At 40.5% G+C, this 24,130-nt stretch overlaps 1 protein-coding gene across 1 annotated transcript in view; it reads left to right on the top strand.

Annotated features, from left to right (window-relative positions):
- Positions 1-1,001: 1,001 nt before the first annotated feature.
- The window catches only part of ipo11 (importin 11), a 101,136-nt gene continuing 78,007 nt past the window's right edge, over positions 1,002-24,130 (top strand). Inside the window, exons 1-7 of the mRNA XM_072387736.1 lie at positions 1,002-1,107; positions 4,573-4,722; positions 7,823-7,923; positions 11,887-11,959; positions 14,276-14,479; positions 19,669-19,801; positions 20,129-20,187. Coding sequence (XP_072243837.1) covers positions 4,585-4,722; positions 7,823-7,923; positions 11,887-11,959; positions 14,276-14,479; positions 19,669-19,801; positions 20,129-20,187 — 708 coding nt within the window. The 5' untranslated portion in view covers positions 1,002-1,107; positions 4,573-4,584. The remainder of the gene's footprint in view (positions 1,108-4,572; positions 4,723-7,822; positions 7,924-11,886; positions 11,960-14,275; positions 14,480-19,668; positions 19,802-20,128; positions 20,188-24,130) is intronic.

Genomic DNA, 24,130 nt, shown 5'->3' with positions numbered 1-24,130 from the left:
TCATAATCAACCGTCTACCTCTTATTTACCAGCATGCCGAGACATGTTCGGTGTGCGCCCTAAGGTGGTGATTTTTTTTGTTTTCAGGCATGTTAATACGGAGATTATTTCTGAAATACCTTTGAATAACAGCATCATCAACTATTATTTTTTTTACTAGCAAATAAATAAAGATTTTGTGCCTTGAATGAGTAGTAACACAAAATTTGCTGCAAGATAGATTATGTCTAAAATCTGGGTAATGCAGTAATAATCTTAGTTCTGAGTTTTTCACATCCCAGAAAAAAACACCACCAAGCCAAACATCAATGATTAATAGAATTGCCAAGTGTGTAAGTTTAGGATTCAGTATCAGAAAAATTAGCAGTGTTCTCTGCTATGATGCTATGGGAGTGTTTGCTGAGGTTGCTGATTGACAGCTAAGGGGACAAACAGAACACTTATTCATACTCTAAGCAAACAGACATGTAATTGTAAGTAAACACTTTTGATTTGAAATGGTGCTTTTCCAGCTATTGATTACGATGCCAACCATTTAAAATTAATCACACCAGGCAAGTTGTACTCATTACTCATCATTTTGATAATGTAATAACTAAAAAAAACACCACAAATCAGAAAAATATAGCTCTTAATTATTCGCTGCTTTTTAGCTTTTATTTTGAAGTACTTAAAAATATTTCATGCAAATCTCAGAATTTTCTTCTCTGTAAGTAGCTAAAAAGAAAAATAACATATTTACAGTACAAAGTCATCATAATGCCCATCTTTTGTAGTTAAGGGAATAGCCACCATTTCTCGGACTATATGCTTTTTTTGCACACTAACCACAGGTGGGACAACCATTTGCTCACTTTTTTCTTCTTTGAAGGACTTGAAATCCAAGTCCCGCTCCATCTGTGGGATGACACTGCTCAGCAGCGCTTGGCCCCATTCATTCGTGACGAACGCGTGCTAAACCATCTGTCGTCATCAGCATGCGCCTGCTGTGCAACCCGCGCCATTCCTACAAGCGTGTGTTTCCATCTCTCATTACATTAGCACTGGCAGAGCTTCAGCAGCCACTGTTAGAAGCACAGATTCAGTTTTCTGTTGGTATTCTTTTAGGTGAGTCCAGTTTAATATATCCACTAAGCATAATTTATTTTATAACCAGAAGTAATATGATTCGACATCACCGAATTTGTAGGCCCCTGCTTTCGTATTGAATAAGTTTAGCTTGCTAGCTAGCCCAAACTTAGCTTTAATGTTTGGGGATATGCACGATTTTAAGCTCTGTTTTCCCTGTTTATTTAGTGAATGAGCAGTCATTGTATTTTATAGGTAGGTGATATGCGAGGAGGTAAACTAAAGTAAGTTCGACTTCATAACGAAGATTACAGAGCTAATTCAATGCAGTTGTGAATTCTAACATTTAGAAATTGATGTGCTCTGCCTTCATACCCGTGAGCTTGTTTTGATTCTCCCCTGTGCTTCAAGGCAAACTAGCCCACTTCTTACTCACTTGATGCAACATATTTGAAATATTCGTCATAAGAATATCCCTCTGCCCTTAAAAGAGGCCCATGGCCAAACATAGCAGTATGATACAATAGAGCCAGTCAGTTCATAACTTAGCTTTAGCAGAGCTGAAGCTATCAGCAATCAGCGTTTGTTGCAGATGAAGTCATGCCTGCATTATTATTGACAACAATACTATTGACAGGAGCTGAGGCGTCCTGTTAAAAACACTAGACATGTAACTGTCAAATGTTGGACTACTTCTGCGCATTAGAAAGACAGTTATCAAGCAAGTTACAGGTGCGACATGTTGACAGACAGAGCAGGGTTTAAAATCAGGCAGAGGCCTGATTTTATAAATCAGACGTCAGCAAAACTGTAAATAACATAAACAATTAGATGCTGCACCCTTAGCACTCAGCATGCCATCAACTGATGATATTATCATGAACTTCGCAAAGTCAGGGCTGGTATGCATCTGTATAGGACTTCTTCTGAGTTCCTGCTCTGCTCTTAAGTGTGCTTTTGGAAGTCTGTGAAACCTTGCTGATGTTCTAATATCAAATTATCAAAACTCACAATTCACACGAAGTTACCCAACTTTTTACTAAACCTTGATTGGAGCAGAAGCTAATGATTCTAAAACTAAGGCCAGATTCTTGCGCTGTATTCATACAGCTCGGGACCACAGTCCTTAATCCCACAAATGTCCGCTTCGGGAGATTCTGGAGAACTGATAAAGCTGTTTTTGGCAGGTGCTTTGAGATCCTATCTTCATTCTCATTTGCACTTGTTTCACACGTCGAGCCTGCACAACAGCTCTTTACATTTGAGCAGAACATAGATGATCTACTTTTGTAAGTTAAATATTTAAAGGGTAGAAGTTGCCTGTCAGGAATCTGCTAATTTTCATGGCTTGTTCTTGTTTTGAGTTTTAGTTGTCTTGATCTTGCAATTGAATTTGTTGTGCACCCTCTGCAATTCACTTACGGTTTGTTCATCTCTGATAAAGGCCGTTCTCTTTGTTTCCAGTTTTAAAATAACGGTTAGAGTCTGTTCTCAGCGATTAAGCAAAACGGTTCACCAAAGTTAACTGATAACGTGAACATGTTGGAATTGCTCAGCCAAAGACGTACAGTATGTTTAAATCTACACAAGGAGTGAGTCCTTTATAAGCTACTAGCGATAGTTGTTCATATTGCTTTGTTCAACACGTAGTGGTTTGTTGTAGAAATGGGAAACTGAGGAGAATTGCAATTATTCCCACTGACTGAGTTGAGCTCATTATTACTTGGGTAGCAGTATGTGTGGGTCTCTGCTGTTGCACCCTGTTCGTTTTAGTAGTCTCTGCAATGAACTTCTCCACTAACTCCATGTAGGTTCTCTTTTGTTTAGCCAATGGGTTAGATTTATCATGAGTTCCCCATGTGTGCTTGTGCTGTGTAACACCAGGACGTTTGCAGCTGATTCTTTTGGGTCTTTAGGGTTGCAGGGTGGGACCTCCGTGGATTTAAATAACGATGAAATGAACAAATATGTTTTCATCATTATTTCTACATCACTATCCGCCATCCCAGGTTTAACACAACGATTTTGATTTTGGTAAAAACCAGAACACTACTGAACCCACTAATATTAAAAAGTGCTGCAGGACATATTAAAAGTGTACTGTCAATGCAGTTTGTCAATATCGACTAGACGATTTGACTTGAATTGGGGTAAGCATTGGTGGATTATTGAGGGATGTGTTCCACTTTGATGATTTTTTTTGTGTACTCTTAGGTGTAGAAGTGGAATGCACCCATAGTTTATATATGACTGAGATCAGCATCACACATTGACGTTTTTGTTTGTTCACTGCAAATCCTATTGTCAGCACGCTATTTGACAATGATACCGCTTATTGCATGTTTTCCCAATAACCCAAAAGCAGACAGTCTACTGACCCACCAACCTTCCAGATATACCAGATACAGAAAGATGTCATTTTTGTTTCTATGTTCCAATGGTCACGACTAATAAATGTTTCTTTATGTTGTGGAGGTACATTATTACTCTTAGGCTTATAATGGAACAGTGCCATGAAATAAACAGAAAAACCCAAATAGACAATGACTGTAAAATACATATTTTTAACAGAATTAATTGTTAATTCACTTGTTGTGAAGAAACCTCTCAGGTATGTTACAGCAGCTGTGGCCACATAGTTGCCAGATATGATAATATTCTTGTGTGGATAGTGAGGCAGCCCAAATGTACACGCTATTCCACGGGCACTCAGCTTTCTGTGCTACCGAGTGCTCGTTTCTGGACTGTAGGTGGCAGCCTTGCTCAGTACTTGCACTGAAAGCGTGGGTCTCTTCCTCTGAGCTTTCTGTGTGTCGCTTTTTTACATAAAAGATTATTTGTTTACAAGGATAATCAAGCAAGTTTGTGAGAAGATATGAATTTAGATGATTCTCTTTAACTTTAGAATGAGCTGCTTCTTATAGTTGCACATCTCAGATATTTCTGAAACAGTTTTTTTTTTTAGGAAGATCTAAACCACCTTTTGTTTTTATTTTACTTAGTTATTCCTTTTATTGACATGTTGACATGAGCTGTCGGTGTGTCTGGTCTTTCTTTCTGTCTGAAAAAAAACGACTCACGTGAAGTAGACGTGAATAAGTTAGACTGAAAAACGTGTAAAATTGGGGTGTTTGAAGGACATCTGGGACATAGTACAGCTCTGTATGTATTAGATGACTCCCGGTGACTGTATTGTGCTTTTCTTTATTCAGAAGATCTGTGTCTGTCTTACTGCGTTCAGCGCTTGATCTATAAAAGAATGGGTTTGAATAATACAGTCACATAAAAGGAAAGATTTCTGTCTGACGTTTTTTGTCTATGTAAATGAACTCCCACAGTTTTTCTCTTGATGTTTTATTACGTATCATGTTTTTTTCCCCCCTCCCCATACACACAAACTATTCTGTTTTGTTTTTGTTTTTGTGTCAAAAGTGAACCAGAACTTTTCTCAAAATGAATAAATTCTACTTTGGCATGTCTTTCCCCTCTCCTGTTCCATAGCAGATATATCCAGCCATGGATATGGACAGTGCCAGTTCAGTGGTGCTGCAGGCCTTAACCCAAGCTACGAGTCAGGACACAGCTGTGCTGAAACCTGCGGAGGAGCAGCTCCGGCAGTGGGAGACGCAGCCAGGCTTCTATTCAGTCCTTCTGGTGAGGAATAACACCAAAGTGAAATAAATCTGACTCCAGAACATGAAAACTAAAGTGGAGATGTTGATGAATGCGGTGCATGTTGCAGAATGCCATTGTTTTAAGTTGAAGGGTGCAGTTGTTCTTAAGGTTATTTTTTGATTGGAGGAGTATGTTTTGTAAAAGGCATAACAATAGCATATTGAGGGGTTATTAATTGTCTTTGTGCGTGGGAAGTTATCCTGGGATGTTTCGCACAATAACACTAATTACAGCCGTCACAAGACTGTTAAATGCAGGAATAAGAGTAAGAAGAGAGTGTGGTAGACAGCTGGAGACCCACGAAGCTGCACACTATGGCCACTGCTGGACATTGCACAGAGGAAAAAACATCTGAAGGGTGTAGGTACACAGAAATCTACAAAGACTAGAGGAATTAGGAGACTGCAAATATTATATAAAAAAAAAGACTTTCATTCAGACTATTTTGTTAATGTAAATATGAGTCTGACATTGTGGCAGTCATCATTTTAAAGAATTAACTTGGGTGGACCCCCCCTCCCAGCATCAAAGGCCTATTGGCATTGTATTGTAGGCATTTATATGCTTTAAAACAAAATTCACATTTATTCAATGTGAAATTCTGAGTTTAAGATGCTGCCTGTGCAATGGAAAACCACCTTTCTGTGGTTTTAGGGCATTTAGAGCTGGATTTCTTTTCCTCGCTGTGACCATGACAGCTATAATCTATCAATAATAGATGAACATAGCCACAGGGTCTGAATACCTTAAGTCTCCATTATTTATGATGGTCAGCAGGACACGGACCAACTGTATAGGATTGCATGAGAAAATGACCCCACTTCTCACTTTGTTTACAGAAAACAAAGGCTTTGAGTTCCATATATGGGCAAGTTAGTGGCATCAAAAATGTAACTGATGTGGCATATGTATCCCATTATGTAATTACCTCCAAAAGGACTGCTTTCACTGATCTGAATGAGGGAATCTGGCTAATGACAACATAACGACTAGTGGACAAGAGTTGGAAGAAGAGAATAATAGAGAGTTTGTTGGAGATTTTTGGAGCCGGTCCCTGGAGGTCATCAGTGTTTCTCCACTTTGTGGCTCTTCCACATTAGCCTTATGTTTTAAACTGTTGGATCAGACATTAGTTTATGGATATTTCACATTGAGTGACTGTGAACTATTATTCCTTCTCTCAGCTGATTGGCTCTGTGCTGCTTTCTTTTTGTCAATTTATATTTTAGTTATGTATTAGGGCTGAACTGCCATAGCCATGAATTATTGTCCACATTACTTTCATCAATATGTATGTAATATTGATAGATTAGAACACAGGGGGGGTGTATTGCTATTCACAGCAGTACTATCAACAAGCAGGCCTAGATTACCTCTCGTAGACTCTCTGTCCAGCTTGGGGCGAGTGTGCATTTCTTTGCTATTGCTGGGCTCAAGTGGACATCAGCGCCGACCTCAACGCCACAGGCTTCTCGTTGCTTCTTGCTATTTTAGCGCTAAAGGTGCTTTTTAGGGATAAAGAACTAGAGGCCTCGTGCCCACTGCGGGACACGGGAGGGTTGAGTTGTGCCCGTTGGAGCAGGCGGCGCACGTGCTGCGAGAATTGAGTGCTTGCAGAATCTGGAAAATGGCAGAAGGCGCTCATGTGGCCCGGCAAGTCCAGTGGTCTTTCAGAGCAAGAGTGGAATAACCATTCTACTGCCTCCGCAGTCCTCGACGCATTTGATGGCGCACAACGCAGCAGCTGTTCAGTGTTTAGGCAGAACAGCTGCAGCGTCGCTGAGAGGCCTCCTCTGTCGCTGCAGGAAAAAAACAACAACAATGTAGGTGACAATCATGTGCTTTGTGTCAGAAATGACTGCAGTCAGTGTCTGTTCATATTTTCTCTTCTGGCCTTATGAATGGATGAAGTTTATTCTGTAACAATACTGTCGTTACATGTCGTGTCAACCATGTTTAAACGTGGGAAGCTTAAATTCAGTTAATTGCAAAGCCCTAATATGTCTTATGGCTACAACACCAAACGGCTGGATTATGGATATGTAGGATATTTAATGTGCTGTAATTACTGCACCGTGTGTTTTGCATAATTATCTCCCTGCTGTGTCCTACACCTGGCTGCCTCTCTGGAGTATATCTAGTCATTGAGAGCGCATCTCGCATGAAGAGTTTCTGACTATCTTGTCCATTTATTAACAGACTTTTAAATGCAATCTGCCGTCTAAAACTGGACCCGATTCTCTGGGCGCTGTTCTACGTGTAGAAATGGCTTTAGGGGATTGTGAGCTTCCCATCTAATGTTACTTTAGGAATAACAAATGATTGGATATTTTAAAAAAAACATGTTCTCATCAAAATTGGGGTTATTTTTGCCTGTGATAACACGGACCATAGCATATAAACAGTGTTTCATGTTGATTTTAAGAGAGCTTTGCATCAGCTGATCACACAACAGCCAAACCAACAGAACTAGTTTCAGTGCTGGATCTAATAAAAGCTGAGTGGCCACGGCCGGATTTTTATCTTCTTTTACTTTCAAGGTGCAAGTAAATGGTCACACTGCAGAGCCTTTGATACACCAATGGATTTTTTTTTTTTATATGTATCCATATGAAAGCAAAAATGTCTCTGAGATGCACCCCCCCCCCCCCCCCCCCCCCCGTAAACCTGAAAATATGAGAGACGAGATTCCAATCTGTGATATTACTGTGCCGCTCTTTATGGAGCCTCTGCCTCTGCAGTGAAAAGGCTAGTAACAAAGTCACTGACAACACTTTGCCATATTTTCTGGGGTTATGATTACACTGACAAACAGTCAAAGGAAGTAAAACTACATAAGTGTGTACAGCTTAGCTAATCTTGGTTACAAAGTCTACGGGCCTTATGTTGTGACTGAGCTGTCCTTTAAACGGTGACTCGACTGCAACGCAGCTCTATGTCATTATGCTCGAGTTGCCACCTTCTTCTCCGGTGTGGCTTGAGCTGCTATATGTCATAAAATTGTGTCAGTCCTTGAATAGTCTATTTATTTGGTCTATTTAAAACATTTATTTCTGTTTTTCCCCCCTCTTTTTTACAGACTATATTCAACAACCACATGCTGGATGTGAATGTCCGGTGGCTGGCTGTCCTGTACTTCAAAAATGGCATCGACAGATACTGGAGGAGAGTGGCGCCTCAGTAAGTGTCTCTCTTGTTCCCAGCTGCCACGCTCTCACTTTTCGGTCTGAAGCTGTTTTTGTTACGCTCTCGTTCATCGTCTCATCTGCTAATGCACTGTTCATCAGTTCTAATCTCTCGGCCTCTTGTTTGAGTCTTAGCCACTCTCAGTTTGTCGCTGACCTGTTGTTGCATATTGCTGTTTTGTCTTTCTTCCAGTTTGTCTTCATTGTCTCATTGTCTTTGCTTTCACCAGGTAAAGCCCATGTCTGTGGTTTTTTTTTCTGCTTGACGTTTGGCGGCTGTATTCCTTTTTATTTTCTTCCCAGTCAACGCGATTAATCATATTGTGCTTTTATTTTATGCTCGGCTTATTCTTTTGTGCCTGTTTTGTCTGATGTTAGATCCACTTTTGAGTATGTACAGCCTACTTTCTGTCTTTGGGTACTTAATTGGTTTTCTTTGTCGGGTTTACAATGAAAGTTTGCTCCTAAATTCGCTGGCCAGAGGTAATCATTTCTGCCTCAGCACTCTGGGGCCATTCTTTGCTCTTATTGTGATTCTGTTTATCAAAGTTGATCTATTTTTCTCAGTTGTTTTGCACCTTTGCAGTTTATTCAGAAGCTGGACGCTGTGTGACCACCATACGGGTACCAAGAATGTTAATTTAAAAAAAAAAAAGAAATCAAACATCATCTGAATGCAGCATATGTCTCGCTAATGCCTTTATTTACCGTTTAGCTGTAATGACACACACTAACACACCCACATGCCGTCCCTGATGCTGATCTCTGTGTGCTGTAAAGGCCAGACGGTCCCTTTGCTTCCCAGCATTAGGTGTCCTTGAGTTTCAAAATGGATTTCATGGTTAGTTGTTAGACCACAGGAAAGTTAATCACTTCACCTCAGTCCATTTTAAACGAGCACAGGTCCCCCCAAAAGGTTGCGTGTATTCTTTCTCTTTGCATGGTGATGTTTTAACTGGCGTTTGTGGAGGCAGCGATGAACAGACGCGTCATTGAACGCGTGCAGCGGTGTCTGTTTTTAACGGAGCGCTACCTGAGGGCCAAAGATCCCAACCATTCAGTTTCGGTTCTCTGCCTTGTCCTTGGTGTAGAGGTTTCTTAAGATTTGACATATTCTCTCCTTCCTTTCAAAGAGTAACCGCCCAAATTCTGAGTAACGGAGACATTTTCCTTGTGCATGAACAGCTAGTTTCTTAATCATTGCATCACACGCTGATTATAGGCTATTCCATCATTGCCTTAATGAGCGGAAATCAGAAGAAAAAAACAGCTTCAAGAGGGCTTTTACCTATAATTGAAGGAGCATGTGTTCAAAGAATAAATGTGATATTTTGATAAATGGTATCAGCGGCTGACATTTCACCATGCCATGGCCGAAAAAAAGGCATGACTAGCTAATGGAAGTCAAAATGGAAAACTATTAAATTCCATTCAGTCTGCAGGTTTCAGAGCCCTGCTATTGTGCATGACTCTGTCCCTTCAGAGCGATGGCTTCATAATTAATGTTATTAGTTCTCTCTGCTGTGACGAATAACATATTGCTATTTGATGACTGGAAAAAACAGACACTTGTCTCGTCTTTGTTCTTATTTGTCGCGCCGACGCGTGTCATTTCTCCAAAATGTTGAGCTTTAGAAACGGAGAATAATTTCAGACAAAGTACCACCACAGTATAAATCGGACTCTATTTAATCTTTCCTCCACTTCATTAAACTTCACAAGTGCGCATTGAAAGTTTCCGTATGACAGACGAAGTCTGTGTGAAGGCACAAAATGCATAAACATAAACATAAAATGTATAGAATGCGTTCTAGAATGCGACTAAGACCGTTATTCTGCCACCAAGACCTATTTATTTGTGGCAGAGACGTTGACTCTTTTTGTCAGTATTAACACCGTTTTTGTCTATCAATAGTTAAGGGCTGAAGGGTGTTAAACTGAGGAACAGCATCTGAACAGCTCACCCCTTCAGGGGCTTTGGATCCAGCTTTCCCCTTAAAGAGCCTGCGTATTGAAATCGTTCTAAGTCACCAACTCCATCATGTGATAAAATGTTTCTGTTCTGATGGCAAGGGTTCTCCTCCTGGATGGCAGTGTCCCCATCCACAGGGCACCGGGGCAGCCCTGGACAGTTTCAGAGTAAAATGCTCTGAATCAGATGCTATGGAAGGCACCAGCATGTTAGACAGCACTCTGTATCTTTATCTTTGGGTGAGTGGGGTTACATTGAAGCTGATCCGGTAGTTCGTGTTGGCCTGACGAAAGATGCGCCATATTTTCCGCACGATAAGGCGCACCGAAAAGCCTTAAATTTTCACAAAAAATGGCCGTGCGCCATATAATCCAATTCCAAAATTTGTCACAGATACCGCCATTTTGAATTTACCGCGGGGAGCGGCGAGCATTCATGGGGGCATCGCTCACCGCTCTCCCTTCGCGCCGCTTCCATCGGTGTGAATCCAGGGTCAGGCGGATCCCAGCCACGACCGACGATAATGTCCTTGACCGTCGGACCATTTCTCGCTGACACAGGGACGTAATACATTCACTGCGTGTGCTGGCAGCGTTAAATCAATCAGAGAACATTGGGTAATAAGTATGCCTTATAATCAGGTGAGCCTTATGTATGGGTTAATTGACCCCAGAAATGGACCCCATAATTGAGGGTGCGCTTTATAATCAGGTGAGCCTTATAGTGCGCAAAATATGGTTTACTTCAGCTTTTTCTTAAATTTTTCAGCAATCTGTAATTGAATTTGAGAATATCTCTTCCTTATTGTGTGACGTTCTAGAATCTTTCCAACTCCCCCTTATGTTCTTCTATTGGCGACATGAAAAAAAGCAATAAGCTGTAAATGTATGGAATGAGGATGACCAGATTGTGTCCTTACAAAAACAGCATAGATTTCTAGTTCAAATTAAGAATATATACGTTATTTCCTGCAGGAAAAATACGAGTATGAATTATATGTCGTTGTTTTGATTTATTTTTTCCAAATCCGCTTTGGAAATGTATCCCATTGTAGTTGTTCTCTTCCTGGGTATCTCTGTCTTCGCATGCTAAATCTTCTCTATCCCTTGCTTTTCATTTATCCTCTGATCATTTTATTTTCTGGCTCCCTTTGCGTACAAACACAAAAGCCCACAAAGCAGGACTTAGGCATATGCTTGCCAGTGTTAATCTATCATCTTATCTTTTCTGTGTTTCATTAAAGCTCGACTTACCCTATTTTCCCCAAAAATACGCGTACCAAATGTTTCACTAATTCACACACACTCACACTCACAGTAATTTGTCTTCCATCCACAAATGCTCTCCTTCAGGGTTATGGTATGATTTATGCCTTACTCTTCTTCCCATAAAACACTCTCTGCTTTCCTTCAGCAGCAGTTAAAGTGGATCTTATGAACAGAACAGCTTGCGGATACGAGGGATTCATTCAAAGTTTACTTCCATCAGCTGGCTTCACATTGTGGTGTTACACATTTGTTGAATCATTCAGCCCCATAACAAGTTTTTGCAAATTGAAATCTTCTTCGTATTTTCAGCATAGTAAAGTGGCTCCCATGTAAAGAGTTGCAAATGAGATTACAAGGGTTCTCTTAGGTTATGTGCTGCTTTCTCCAACGCCAGTGCATCTGGCAAACTGCTGCGGCATGCTGGGCCCAGCGGGTCGCCACTTAGTCCTGGGTTTAAAGTCTGCCCTTGTTTATATGCACGTTCCTTCATTCTTATGCGTGTGTTTTTAAGTCTTATCTTCTCGTGTGTGTGTGTGTGTGTACTTACGACATCTTGATAAATTCTGTAATCATGCGCCATGAGACTTTCGTCAGAAATCAAACTGATCAAAGAGAAAAAGAGCTTAAAAATGTACACTGTTTACTCTTTTTTTTTTCCTTCTCCTGTGGACTCTTTACTCGCCCCGAATGACTTTTTTTTTTATTGCTTTATTCACAGTGCATTATCAGAAGAGGAGAAGACGTCGCTGCGTGCAGGTCTCATCACAAACTTCAATGAGCCTGTCAATCAGGTCAGTGGAGGAAAACTGGGTGTACTGTGGGGTGGGGGGGACTGCTTTTCATCGAGAAAACTCTCAACAAAATCTGGTCATCATACAAAGGAAATGAACTGCAAAGCATCTTACCACGTTGTGACCTGAAATGTTATCTCATGAAATCAGAAATGTCATAAATAATGATTAAAGACACGATTCTATGTTAAAGAAGCTCCAATATAGGGCTCTTTTCGAGTACTGCAACGATCAAGTTGTTCAGAAATGAAATCAAGCAGTGTGCAACGCATCTGTCTGTGGAGGCATGGAAGGTCGCCTTATAAATAATGGTCAGCCGTCCTGGTGGCTACAGGTTGTATATCTCTGAGGAACAGCTCTGTAATGTCTGGACTGATGGTGTCCAAATGGCAAGCAATGAATACGATTTAAACACTATATGTCTCACCAGTTACAGCCTCCTTGTCAAACTGAAACTCCTCCAGGGTTTGTGTGTTCTGTTCTGTTAGTGCGTTGGTGTTAAAGATGCTTTGTCATCAATTTACATTTGCAAGCTCTGTTATCAAAGCAAGCTCTGTGGCTTTGTTTTCTTTGAAAAAGTGAGCAAAAAACTAAATTCAATGCTCACAGATTGATTATTATTTAAATGAGCCCGTTGGAGGTCTTTAGCAGATGAAAATGCAAGAATTTGGTTTTCTCCAATTTTAATGGGAACTTTAAGGTGAAACTGGGGTAAATGGCTCGATTGATGAAAGTGGGAATTAAAGGTTAAGGTGTAATCTCAGAAAAAGCTGAATGAGTAAAGGACGAGACTTCCAAAAGGTATAAAGTTAGAGATGACCTTTCTTTAATGTCTTCAGCTAATTTTCCAGGGACATCATCAAAACAACTGAGGACAAGGTCCTCCAGCAACCTTGCAATTATTACTTTTTTGTGTCTGTATGGAGATTTCTTTCTTTTTTTCCAAGTCATATTTAGACCTGGAGACTTTTAGGGCCATGCCATACATTCCATTTGAGTCTTTAAGGTCGTTGTCATGTGATTGGTTGGTTGGTCCCTTTTCTTATGGCAGCACGATGGTCCAGTTTGAACCTCATCAGCCCCACACACGACTCCAAAACACTTCCGAGTTATTTTGTTGTGAATTCCCAAACTAATGACGCTGGTTTTTGAGATTTGAAAGCAGAACATTTTCTTTTGATTTTCCACAGAGTTCATATTTGTTCGACCTTGTGGTCACGCAATGAAAACGCTGCACCACAAATCCAGAGACTGACAAATTACTCTGAGGGTCATTTGCACTCACATAGGGGCTTTAATTAGTATTTTTAGCAGTCCTGTGGGTTGCATTATGAAATGAGGAGATGGATACCAGCACGGGGTCCCAACCTCGGCACAGGGCTTGTCAGAAGTAGATGAACAGATATATAAAATCCTAACGCATTTCCTGGAGTATTAAAAGTCTGAGGCTGAAGCAAACATAGAGGTATTTTGTTTATTGTAGTGTTCTGTAAAACCGCTGGGAGTAAAAGATTGATTGAAAGAGCAACAGTACAAACAGACGTCTGATTGGGTTTTTCCATTGCCTCGCAGACACGTTCAGTCTGTTCAGTGAGACAAACAGGCAGATGCAGGGCTCCCAATCAAACATGATGCGCAAACTGAAGTACAGAGCTGGGAAGATGAGAAACGGGGAGCATTGATAATGTTCACTTCAGATAAAATAGTCCAGTGACATCTTCCTCTACCGATTTACCCAGCAAACGTACATGAAAAACAGGTCAGGAGACCCCCTGACTTCGTCGAGCCTCTGACTGTCGACTGCTCGGAGAATCTTTTACTTTGTTTAATTTCTTCATGAGGATTTTTTTAAAGATATTTGAATTGAATTTTTACTCTGTGAATCATTTTTTGTTGCAATTCAAATGCTTTGTCTCGTCAATTTGAGGATAAACCTTTGAAATGATCTACAATAGCCCTTGGAAGCCAATCAAATTATAGTAAAAGTTAAGATGGTGTATACCTTTATTCCCTAAAGTTTATCATGTGACCTTCAGCTGACCTAAAGACCCCACATATGACGCTACCCTTTAATCCTTAATGGCTACATTTCTTAACCTTGGTCTCTGTCAAAGGAAAGGACGGCTGGTGTGCACAACCACTTTCATGTTCTTTTATCTGTCCATGCTACTCGTTTTAAAAGGGACCCCCAAAAATGTAATTACAAGTGCTTTCAAATAGGTGTCGTATAATCCTCTTAAAGTTGGCATAGCAACTTTCTGCAGGTGTTATTGCTGTGCTACTGGTTATTTCCTTCCTGTGCCTTTCCCCCAACAGATAGCAACCCAGATCGCAGTACTTATAGCCAAGGTGGCCCGTCTGGACTGCCCCAGGCAGTGGCCGGAGCTCATTCCAATTCTGCTGGAGTCCGTGAAGGGTCAAGATGGCCTGCAGCAGCACAGAGCTCTGCTGACGTTCTATCATGTCACCAAAACCCTGGCGTCCAAACGTCTGGCGCAGGACAGGCGTCTTTTCCAGGATGTAAGTAGCTGCTTCTCTCTGCATGTTTTGTGTCCTTTGTACCTGGTGGCTGTGCTTGAATTCAATTTAGAACTTGAACTGCTGTCTGCTTTTGTGTTTATTTTCTGGTTAGTTAATCATCTGTCCTTTTGTTGCTGCTCTTTTGTCTATTAAGTGTTTTAAAGACAAACCAGAGAGCAGTCACATTATCTTGATAGCTGCTTTTTCAGTTCTATGTTTAGTCTATAGGAGATGCTGTTTAGCTGCTCTGATTGTCTTGCTCTGTTGGTGTTGCTGCTGGCTGAGTGTGTGTGGAAAGAGGTTCCTGCACAAAGACACGTGTGCAGAAATATATTTCATGACTACAGGAAGTAAATCAGCAAACAATCCTTTTTTTTCTTTTAACTATTCATGATTGAAAGAACAAGACTTGAGTAAACGGAGCTTTGAAGAAAAGGCTTCAAGAGGAATACAATGATAGAACGGACTGAAAGAGAGAAGATGAGTACAATCAAAAGGAGAAAGAGACTATATTAGACACATCATTGGACATGTGAAGCAGTGATTTGGACCAAAAACTTGGATGTCAGGCAGAGGCGTCTTGCCAAGATTTGAGCCTTTAGGCACAACTTGAAACAAATTAAGTCTAAACCCCATTAAGCTGTGCACTTTTTTTTTTTTTTACCATAAACGATATGCTGATGACTTTGAATACCCTCTGCGGTGCTCTCTTGTCTGTGCCACAACACATCAGGCTCAGTCCAGCGAGCAGAACTCCAGATTTCAGTTCCAGCAGTGTGCTCGACCGTTCAAGTCCAAGTGCTGTTCATATAGTCATTGCTGGTTGTTAGTACACACAAATAGATCTATGAATGATGTGTCTGGCTTGTGGTTTCTGTTCACCCACATCTGAGTGTGAAAAAGGAAGCTGTTTGTTTTACTCGGCTGCATTTTATTTATTTATTTATTATCTTTTGAGGCAGGGTGTGGGTATGGAAGATAAATGACTAAAAAGTCGACTGAATTTGGTAGGGTAGGAGAAACTGGGATACTTTTAGAACAGGTTTCTGTGCTATTTTTGAGAAAGGCAGTGCTTGTCCTTCAGGTCAGCCTTTTCCAACAGCAACATTGTCACTTCATCAGACTCATCATCAGAATCTTTTGCTACATGAGACATCTGTGACATTTATCTCCTCCCTTGGTTTATTTGAGGACAGAAATTGATCTGAAATCCTTGGCACTGAAAGTTGCAATAAAGTGTGTAATTTGTGTCTCTGACAGCCTTTGCTTGGTGGGCCTCTGGTTGGCAGCAACTACAACTGGGTGTTTTGCATCTTCCCCCTGGTGGAAGCATGTTATATGGTTTTCCATGTTTGTCACGTTTCCAAAACACCTCAATACTCTCGCTTTTAATGCAGAGTAGTGATGTCACGATTACCCGTTTTCACGATTAACTGCGATATTAATCGTAACGTTTCCTAATTACCGCCAATTTCCAGAAAAGATTATGCTGGAACCATATTGGTACATCAGTGGAACTTGTCAATGTTTACCTAACATAAAAATTAATTGGTAGAAAATACTTGCAACACCGATTCGGCATACAGTGGAAAAGCTAAGCCGCTTTCACGTACCGTTACGTAAAGCCCAACATGTGTCATAGTAAGTCGTCAAACAGTTTCAGTGTCACTGTGCTATGACCTCTATAAGAACGTTACATTGTTGCTATATTATTTTGTTATGAGAGCATCCAAAGAGGGAAATAAATTAAAACAACACCTATGAGTGTTCATGGGATTTTACTTATTCATGGTAGTGTAAAATGAATTCATGCAAAAATAATCGTGATAATCGTGATAATGGTAATATCGCGATTATTTCTCTGACAATAATCGTACCAAGAAAATCTGTAATCGTGACATCCCTAATGCAGAAGTGACTGGTGGGCTTTTCATATGCCATGTACTGTCTGGTCGAGCTTTTCTGCTTTAAGCACACCAAACTTTCAGTTGACTTCACCGCGGCTGTCAAAGACATGAGTTAAAAGGCAAACTTACTTCCCAAGTGATAATTTTCCATGTCAATGCAGCAAAATCACACTGCAGCCTTTGTTTTAGATTAATTTATATGCTGGTTTATTTATTACTTTTTTTTCCCCAGCTGATGTCGTATCTATAAAATCAGCAGCTTGGTAATGGCTTGAGGGCGATCTACTTGTTAACATGTGGTAAATGGGCCGTTTCTGTAGTTATTGCAGACTTGTTTCATTGTCTGATATGAGAAACAGAGTGGGGGAAAAAACATTAACGAGAAGAGCTTCATTGGGGCCGCATCTGTCTTAAAGTGCACTTTGTGACCGCTGCATTAGACGGAAGCAACCAGGTGTAAAAGGCTGACAGCAGCTGACACCAGGCAAGATGCAAATAGGATACAATGGCATAATGGTTATGCTAATAAGCACTCGTCACTTCAAAATGCTTTACTTTCAATTTAAAGTTCCTAACACTTCTGAGACTAGAAATTTCTAAACCGGAGAAAAGCCTGTCTTTGCTTTTTATTTTCAAACGCAGACTTTTAAAAGAGAAGTGCTTGTGACATCTCAGATGTGGTTTCTTCAACTTAACATTTAATCAATTTAAGTATTTCACCAATGGCCGTTCAGAGAAATGTTACTTTTTTTTTTTTTTTTTTCCTACGCGATCCTGAGCAGAATTTGCTCTTGAATTAGCCATCAAGGGCCAATATCGTACCGGATGTGTGTTCTTAAACCGACTGATGAATGAAATGAGCTGCCCTGTCCTTGTGTGGGTTTTGGTGTGAGCTGGATAGTAAACCAGCGAGGAAAAGAAGGAAATGATTTTCTTTTCATTGATATTTTCCTCTTTTTATGCCTCTGTAGCTGTGAAAAGGAGCAGACACATTCATACACAAACACACACACGCAGGTTTTGTAACTGCAGAGCTTTTTTGAGCGTTACACATTCACCGTGAGATGCAACAATACTGGATTCCTGGATGCTCTGCAATTCTCTCACAAGTTCACCAAAGTCGGTCTTTAAAAATTCAAATTGTTCCTGAATCTGTTGTTTGCAGCGTTATGAATCACCAACTCCTTATATTTCTTATTTTTTCATCACAAGAGAGGGTTAAAGCCGTCCGTCTGCTTGGGTAACGTCTCGTGTCATCTGACCTTTACGAATCCCTTTGTTTGTCCTGTGATTTATGGATAAAGCTCCTCTTGTTGTTCCATAATGTTTCTCAGTGAAGGCAGCCACATCGGGTCGTGATAGGAATCGTAGTTTACATCAGGAAATCCCATCAGTCTTAGCAAATATTCTTCTTTCGCCATACTGTTCCTTTTTGAAATGAATACTGAAGTGCCTGCTGCATGCACATTATGTGGTATATAAGGGATCTGTGGTACACTTTTATTATGTGCCTCAGCACATGTCTATACCTCACTTTGTCATGTTCCTGTTCAGAATTGTAAGAAGTCTGATCACTGCCGTTGGGTCGTGGCTTCGATTGATATTTAGCATTGTTTAACTCAGTCAATTCCATCTTGATCTTATTCATGTGATGAAGGAGACAGAATTACAAGCTGAATTTAATGAATATAGTATTAAGCTGTGCACAGACCATTCATAAACTGCTGTGCATTGCGGAAGTATTCATCCCTGTTTTTCCTTTTTTGATTGCTTACAAGCTGGTATTAGTATTGTTTTTTGGGCTCTGCATCGTTTGATCAAGGCAACATGCTTCCTTCTTTAAAGGACTTTTTCCCCCCTTCAGGTTTACCTTGGGCCTGACTGTCATTTACCTGGACCGCTGTCCTTGTTGTCGCAGGGTCACCTGAGCCATCCCTAACTAGAAGACATTTTAAAAATACGTTTTTAAATCTCGAAGATAGAAAAAGTGTCCCACGACTGACAACTTCTGCCACAAGAGAACGGCTTATAAAAAGCTAAAGTCCTGCCCGACCTTCACTTTTAGAAACGCGAGGATCCTCAGGTTGAACCTGTAGTCTGAGAGCAAAGTGCTCTGCTGGGAAAATATCAAACTCTGAGATCTTCAAGAACAAAACGCGCGTTTACTTGAATTATAAATCCTCCTTTTCGTCGAACTTATAGGACTTTATCTTGTTTCTTTTAGTGTCATAAGATGGTGCTCAGTGATGTCCTCCTTGCCTGGCCCATGTGTTTTGGTGTGATTATGTTTGCTGCGTTGCCATATTCCTTTCAGAGTTTTTTCTTTTATAATAGAACCCTGTTTTTCTCCAGAACTTTGAGCTCCTTGGCTTCCACTGTGCTGCTTGCACTTTGCTTATTGAAGTTGGAGACTTTGGAGCCTTTCACAACAGAATCACATTCTGTGACCCATAGATTATACAACAGCAGTAGATTACATAATGTCCAAAATCTCAAGGGTTAGACAATGTGCCTTGAATATTTGGTAAATGATATACTTTAACCAAAGTATGGTTTTCCAGTAGAGCAGAGCTTTCGTGAAGACACAAACACATCTTTACAGATTTAGTAAGACGTGACACCACGATTGATGGAGTCAAGAGAAGAATATCAAATTGTTTCCTAAACCTTCCTCCTCACTTTCAGCCTCCATAAATTGGATTAGCCTGCGATCTTAGGAATGGAAAGTGTCAAGCTCTAGAGGAATCTCTTTAAAGAGGAAACCTGCCAATCTTGCAGTTCCCCGAAAGAATACATCAAAGCCTGTGCTGTGCTGTGAAAGTAGGGATTTCTCATTTAGCAGACGCTCGTCACCAACTTAACCACCGGTTCCCCTTCTTTAGTTTTACCTAAAGCACACGGTTTCTCTGGCAAGGTGTTACTTGGCTTCCATGTTTGAGCGCAGTGTTATTGTTTAACTTTCATTTGGATGTTTTGCTTGCCTTAATCTAGTGGCAGATATTTTATATGAATTGCAGTTGACGATTGAAAGATATCTAGATGTATTGATTTCAGTAAGACTTAGGCTTATAGCCCATTTACACTTTGCTTTGTTGGTTTGAGTGGACAGTGACTGTAAGTCTCCTGTGTTGCAGTGCTGTTCGGGTATATCTAAATCTCTTATACCCCTTGCTTTTGTGTTTTACTATCTTGTCCAGCAAAATGAGCTCAAGTGCCTGTTCACATCCACAGTAATATTACCAGCCTGTGACTGGGGTGTACTTTTGATATGTATGTTGGCAGCTGGCATCGGGCATCTACAGCTTCGCATGCTCCCTGTGGAGTCATCACACCGACTGCTTCCTCCAGCAAATCTATGCCAGAGATGAGGCTGCAGCGCTCAGCTCTCTGGAGAGGACACTGCTGTCTCTTAAAGGTACCAACAACTGCACACACACACACACACACACACACACACACAAACCTGACGATTCTAACACTGACGCAACAAACGTGCATTATCATGCAGCAATTTATTAACGAAAGAAACAAGGTCACGGCTTTGACTGACTTACTGCATGTTGCGTGGTTTTATTCATTTTATGATTAACAAAAATAGAATTCACGGGTTATGTTGAGAACTCGTGTAAGTATCCATCTGTGCTTCTTCTTTGTTAAACACTTGTTAAATGTAGAGGGTGACTTTGGTAGAATGAATTGTCTTAGGATTGTTTTTCCCTTTCGCTCCTTCTGCCCCACACAGTGCTTCGTAAATTGACCGTCCATGGATTCCAGGAGCCACAACAGAACATGGAAGTGATGGTGAGATTTAAGTTGTTTTTCCGTCTCTTCCTAAGAAACCCTCCTATTTATTTATTTATTTATTTATCTCTTTCAAAAGCTGATCTTTTTCTGGCAGCGATTCGAGTTGAAAGTGACTCCTGTCACACCGTGCAAAATACGGATGGCTGTGATGATAGAGAGTGCCTTAAGCCTCGTCTTGGCTCGAACAGTCGAGAGTTGTGTCTGAACTCTTCTCCCACTCCCAGTGTGAAGAAAGTCCCGACTCCAAGAAACTGTTAATTCATTTTAGTTTAAAATCTGGTGGGAAATAATCTGCAGCATGCACTTTAGTTTTTTTTTTCATGGCTCAGAGTTAATGGCATTATTTTTAACCAAATGCTCCAGTCCTTTGAACTTCAGCTCCAGACTACCTCCCGTTAGGTCGAAGTATCGATTCGATAAAAGAGTCGGGAGACATATTTTACAAAAGTGATCAAGCGTTTTGGTTTGGCCCTACCTTTTTTTTTTTTTAATGTAGAGATTTTCATGATGTAGTTTGGTGGTGGAAATAAGTAGCGTCATCATGTCTGTGCTCTTTAAAACGCTTGCAACAGCGGCACCTTAAATGCACCGATCTGCCACGTGATGCATAGAGGCCATTTTTATTCTGACTGCCCACTCTTAGATAAAAACAAATCCTTGAATGAATTTAGGATTAAAATGTGCTAAGAAGGAAAAGCTTCCAAGCTTTCAGACTCTACTTAACATGTAGTTAAGTCAGGTGCTCTCTCCACAGTGGGCTGACTTGTACTGCACAGCATATAGAAACAAAAAGAGACTTTTATGCTTCGTTCATGTGAACAAAGCAGCCCTGGGATTAATGGTACCAATTTGTTCTACGCAAATAAGAACAATTAGAAAAGCAAAAATAAATCGCAGCTATAATTCTCTGTCCCAATATATAACAGCTCAAAATTGAATGGTACAGGCCAGACTCGGGACTTATTATTTAATTTCGGTGCCTCTGCACTTGAAATTTAAGTGGATCCAAATCCTTTTTACTTTTTAATAATAAATGCAACTAGAGGGCTGCTGTGTTTTGTGGTTAAGAGGACGCCCTGACACATTTAAATAATTTTGAGGTTATAGCAACGGTGGCGAATGATAATGGAAAACCAGCATCTAATGAATATAATGTAAAGATGGGTGAAAAAGTAAAGGACAAACCTGATGGGGCTGCATGTGCTGCTGGAGCAGTGTGATTGTGTGTCGCCATTGATTCTGTGGAGCTCGACTGGATGGATGGAGCATCTTTCCTCAAAAATATATTCCCTCAGTTCATGTTTTGATGAGAATCAATCAGAGCCCTACGTAATATATCAGTCAGTCTCCCAGAGCCGCACATTGTTTTGCAGTCCAATGACCGCAAAGGCAGAATACGATTCAATACTTTTCATCCTCATTGAACTGTAATTCGACCCTTTGTTCCCTCTCCCGTCAGTAATAGAGATGTTCCATCTTAGGGCGAAAGTGATCACACGGAACAACTTTATTCTATTGACTGGCGGTGCCTCTTCACTGAACCAGAACCACATGAGCATCATGCCTCCAGCAGCACTTTGGCGACACCCCTGAATTTCACCTGTCTGTCGTTCCAAACTGTGCTAAGAGGGCCAAGACGTTCAGCAGAGTACAGCTGCCACGTTGGCTCGATCAAACTTTTAAAAGCGCGGTGGCGAAAATAGAAACTCTTTTTACTCTTATTGTCACATCCCTTTGTGGTTTTCTTTTGCGACAACTTTGTGAATGGTGCCAAATATATACACCGTCCCGCAGCTGATTTCAGCTGACAGTAAGACACAGATCATTTCTAAAGTCAAGATGCCATCTCATAACTTTTTTCGGATGACAGTGTGGCTTTAGTGTCAAGTACCGGCGTGTTAAGTGAGAGGCAACCTCAGTCCTGGAAGTAAGCAGATGAAACGAAACGGCATGACTAGAAGGTCTTCAAGTGCATAAAGCACATGAAGAATGTACGCACACACTTTGTAAATCACCATAGTTTCTTATAATGTTAAGCCCAAACAGTCTGCAGCTCTGGATCAATGTGATTTAATCTGAGGTGTAAATGTAATTTAGCTGAAATTCATAGCTGTTTCCGTTTCACATATCATCATGTTTTATCTAATTAAAAATAAATCGCATTAGAAAATAAATGATTTTGAGCTACGCTGCACAAAATTTGTTTATAAGGCATAAATTTAGCACCGTTGCTTTGAATGTTTAATACAGAGTCACGGATAAGTAAAAAGGAAGCGTTAGTCGCCTTAAGGGGAATACAGTATGTCCTTTTGTTGTAGATGGAAGGATGAGAAGGAAGCCAACAAGTCGCTGTCTTCATCAGCCTGTTGGTGTTCTTCTTCTTTGTGTTTTTATGGCTTCACATGTTGTCTGTCTCTCTAACAGAATATGTTCTGCTGTTAAACTAATGAGACAACTTTTTAGCCTGCAGGTGATATGAAGGCCAAAATAATCTCGTTATCTCATTAAAATGTCATTTGCTTTGAGCGATCTGTTGCACCCACCTCATTGTAACGGTTTGAAGTTAATAATTCATGTTCCGATGTGAAAGTCATTTATATCCAACATAGGACTTCAATGTTACTACTCGGGTTCCCATTTTCCATGCTGTCTCTGTAAACTTGCTATAAACCTAGCAGCTTTCCCTAACAGCCACTTCAGTTTTTTCATGCTGGTGATATGAATCCACATAGAGATCACTTTTTTTTTTTTTTTTATGAATTAAAGTCAATATGATTTATGTTTAAAATGTTCCATCATAGTCAATCATGCTATTGTAATTATACTTATGCCAGTTTATATTAAATGAACACTTCCTAGAACAAATTTCTGAGACCTTTGCTGTTAAACATTACTGGCCTCACCGGACATATTTCCACTGATATGTTCAGCCAGTTTTTGGTGCAACATTTTCTCATGTTGTAATCCAAGAACGCTTGTCAGCTCCTCAACGTATTCCCAGTGGAATGAGAGTGTTTGGTTTCTTGGTTTTGTTGGTCTCTGTGATGTTCTTCTGAACCCAAAGGCTACTGACTAGTTATTTTCTCTCACACAGGCACAGAATTCATGTGCGTCTTACTGTTCTCACTGGGTTGAAATTTAGCTCCTTCAAGCAAGTGGGGCAGCCATCTGTCTTTGTTTGGAGCCGCCTCCTTAAACTCTGCTCGTTGTGTCATCGCCCTCTGGCAGTAGTTTATGGCTTTCACACTTGGTTCTCCAGTGTAGAACTAAGGAGTCTCTCCATATGATGGGAGCATTCTAAACAAATTAGGTCTTTTTCACACACATTATAGTGGCAATATTGCTGGAGAACTGCAGCGAGGGGGACAATATTAGCTCTAGGAATAACATTTTCCGGTTTTCACACAGGCTGCAGAAGTATTGAATTTTTAAAACTTGTTTTTTTGCTGATGCATGACTTTTTCCTGGGGCTGATTATCAAGGAAGTGCAACTGAAGCCAATTTAGCATTTACACCTTCATAATAAGAAACAAAAAGCTATGCAGTTGAGCCCTTATTAACGATCGTAACACTGCTGACATTCCCAAATTACACCCAGCACTGTCTCCACTGTAATCACTGTAATATCACTGTAATAATCCTCTGTTAACTTGTTACTTCGTCCTCTTTCACTGCAGCAGTCCCATGAGCCTCAACTCAACCTGCATCGTCAAACTTTTACTGTCATAACTGATTCTGTTTTTTACTTTTATGCCATCCGCCTTCGCTCTGCCTCTTATCAAAATTCCCCGAATGGCTTAGCAAATGTCTGTCATTATCTTTGTTCTCCATCATCTCCCACCCACTCTTCTGTGCTTTTTTTTTTTTTTCCATAGATATGCCCCCCCCCAAAACCCCTTTCTGCACTAACTCTGTTTGAAGCTGAAATGTGTTTGTTGGT

This window comes from Leuresthes tenuis, unplaced genomic scaffold (assembly GCF_036924035.1).
Source record: "Leuresthes tenuis unplaced genomic scaffold, fLeuTen1.0.hap1 SCAF_6, whole genome shotgun sequence".
Taxonomy (NCBI): Eukaryota; Metazoa; Chordata; class Actinopteri; order Atheriniformes; family Atherinopsidae; genus Leuresthes; species Leuresthes tenuis.
Note: the sequence above shows the minus strand (reverse complement) of the source record. Positions and strands in the feature narration are given on the sequence as shown.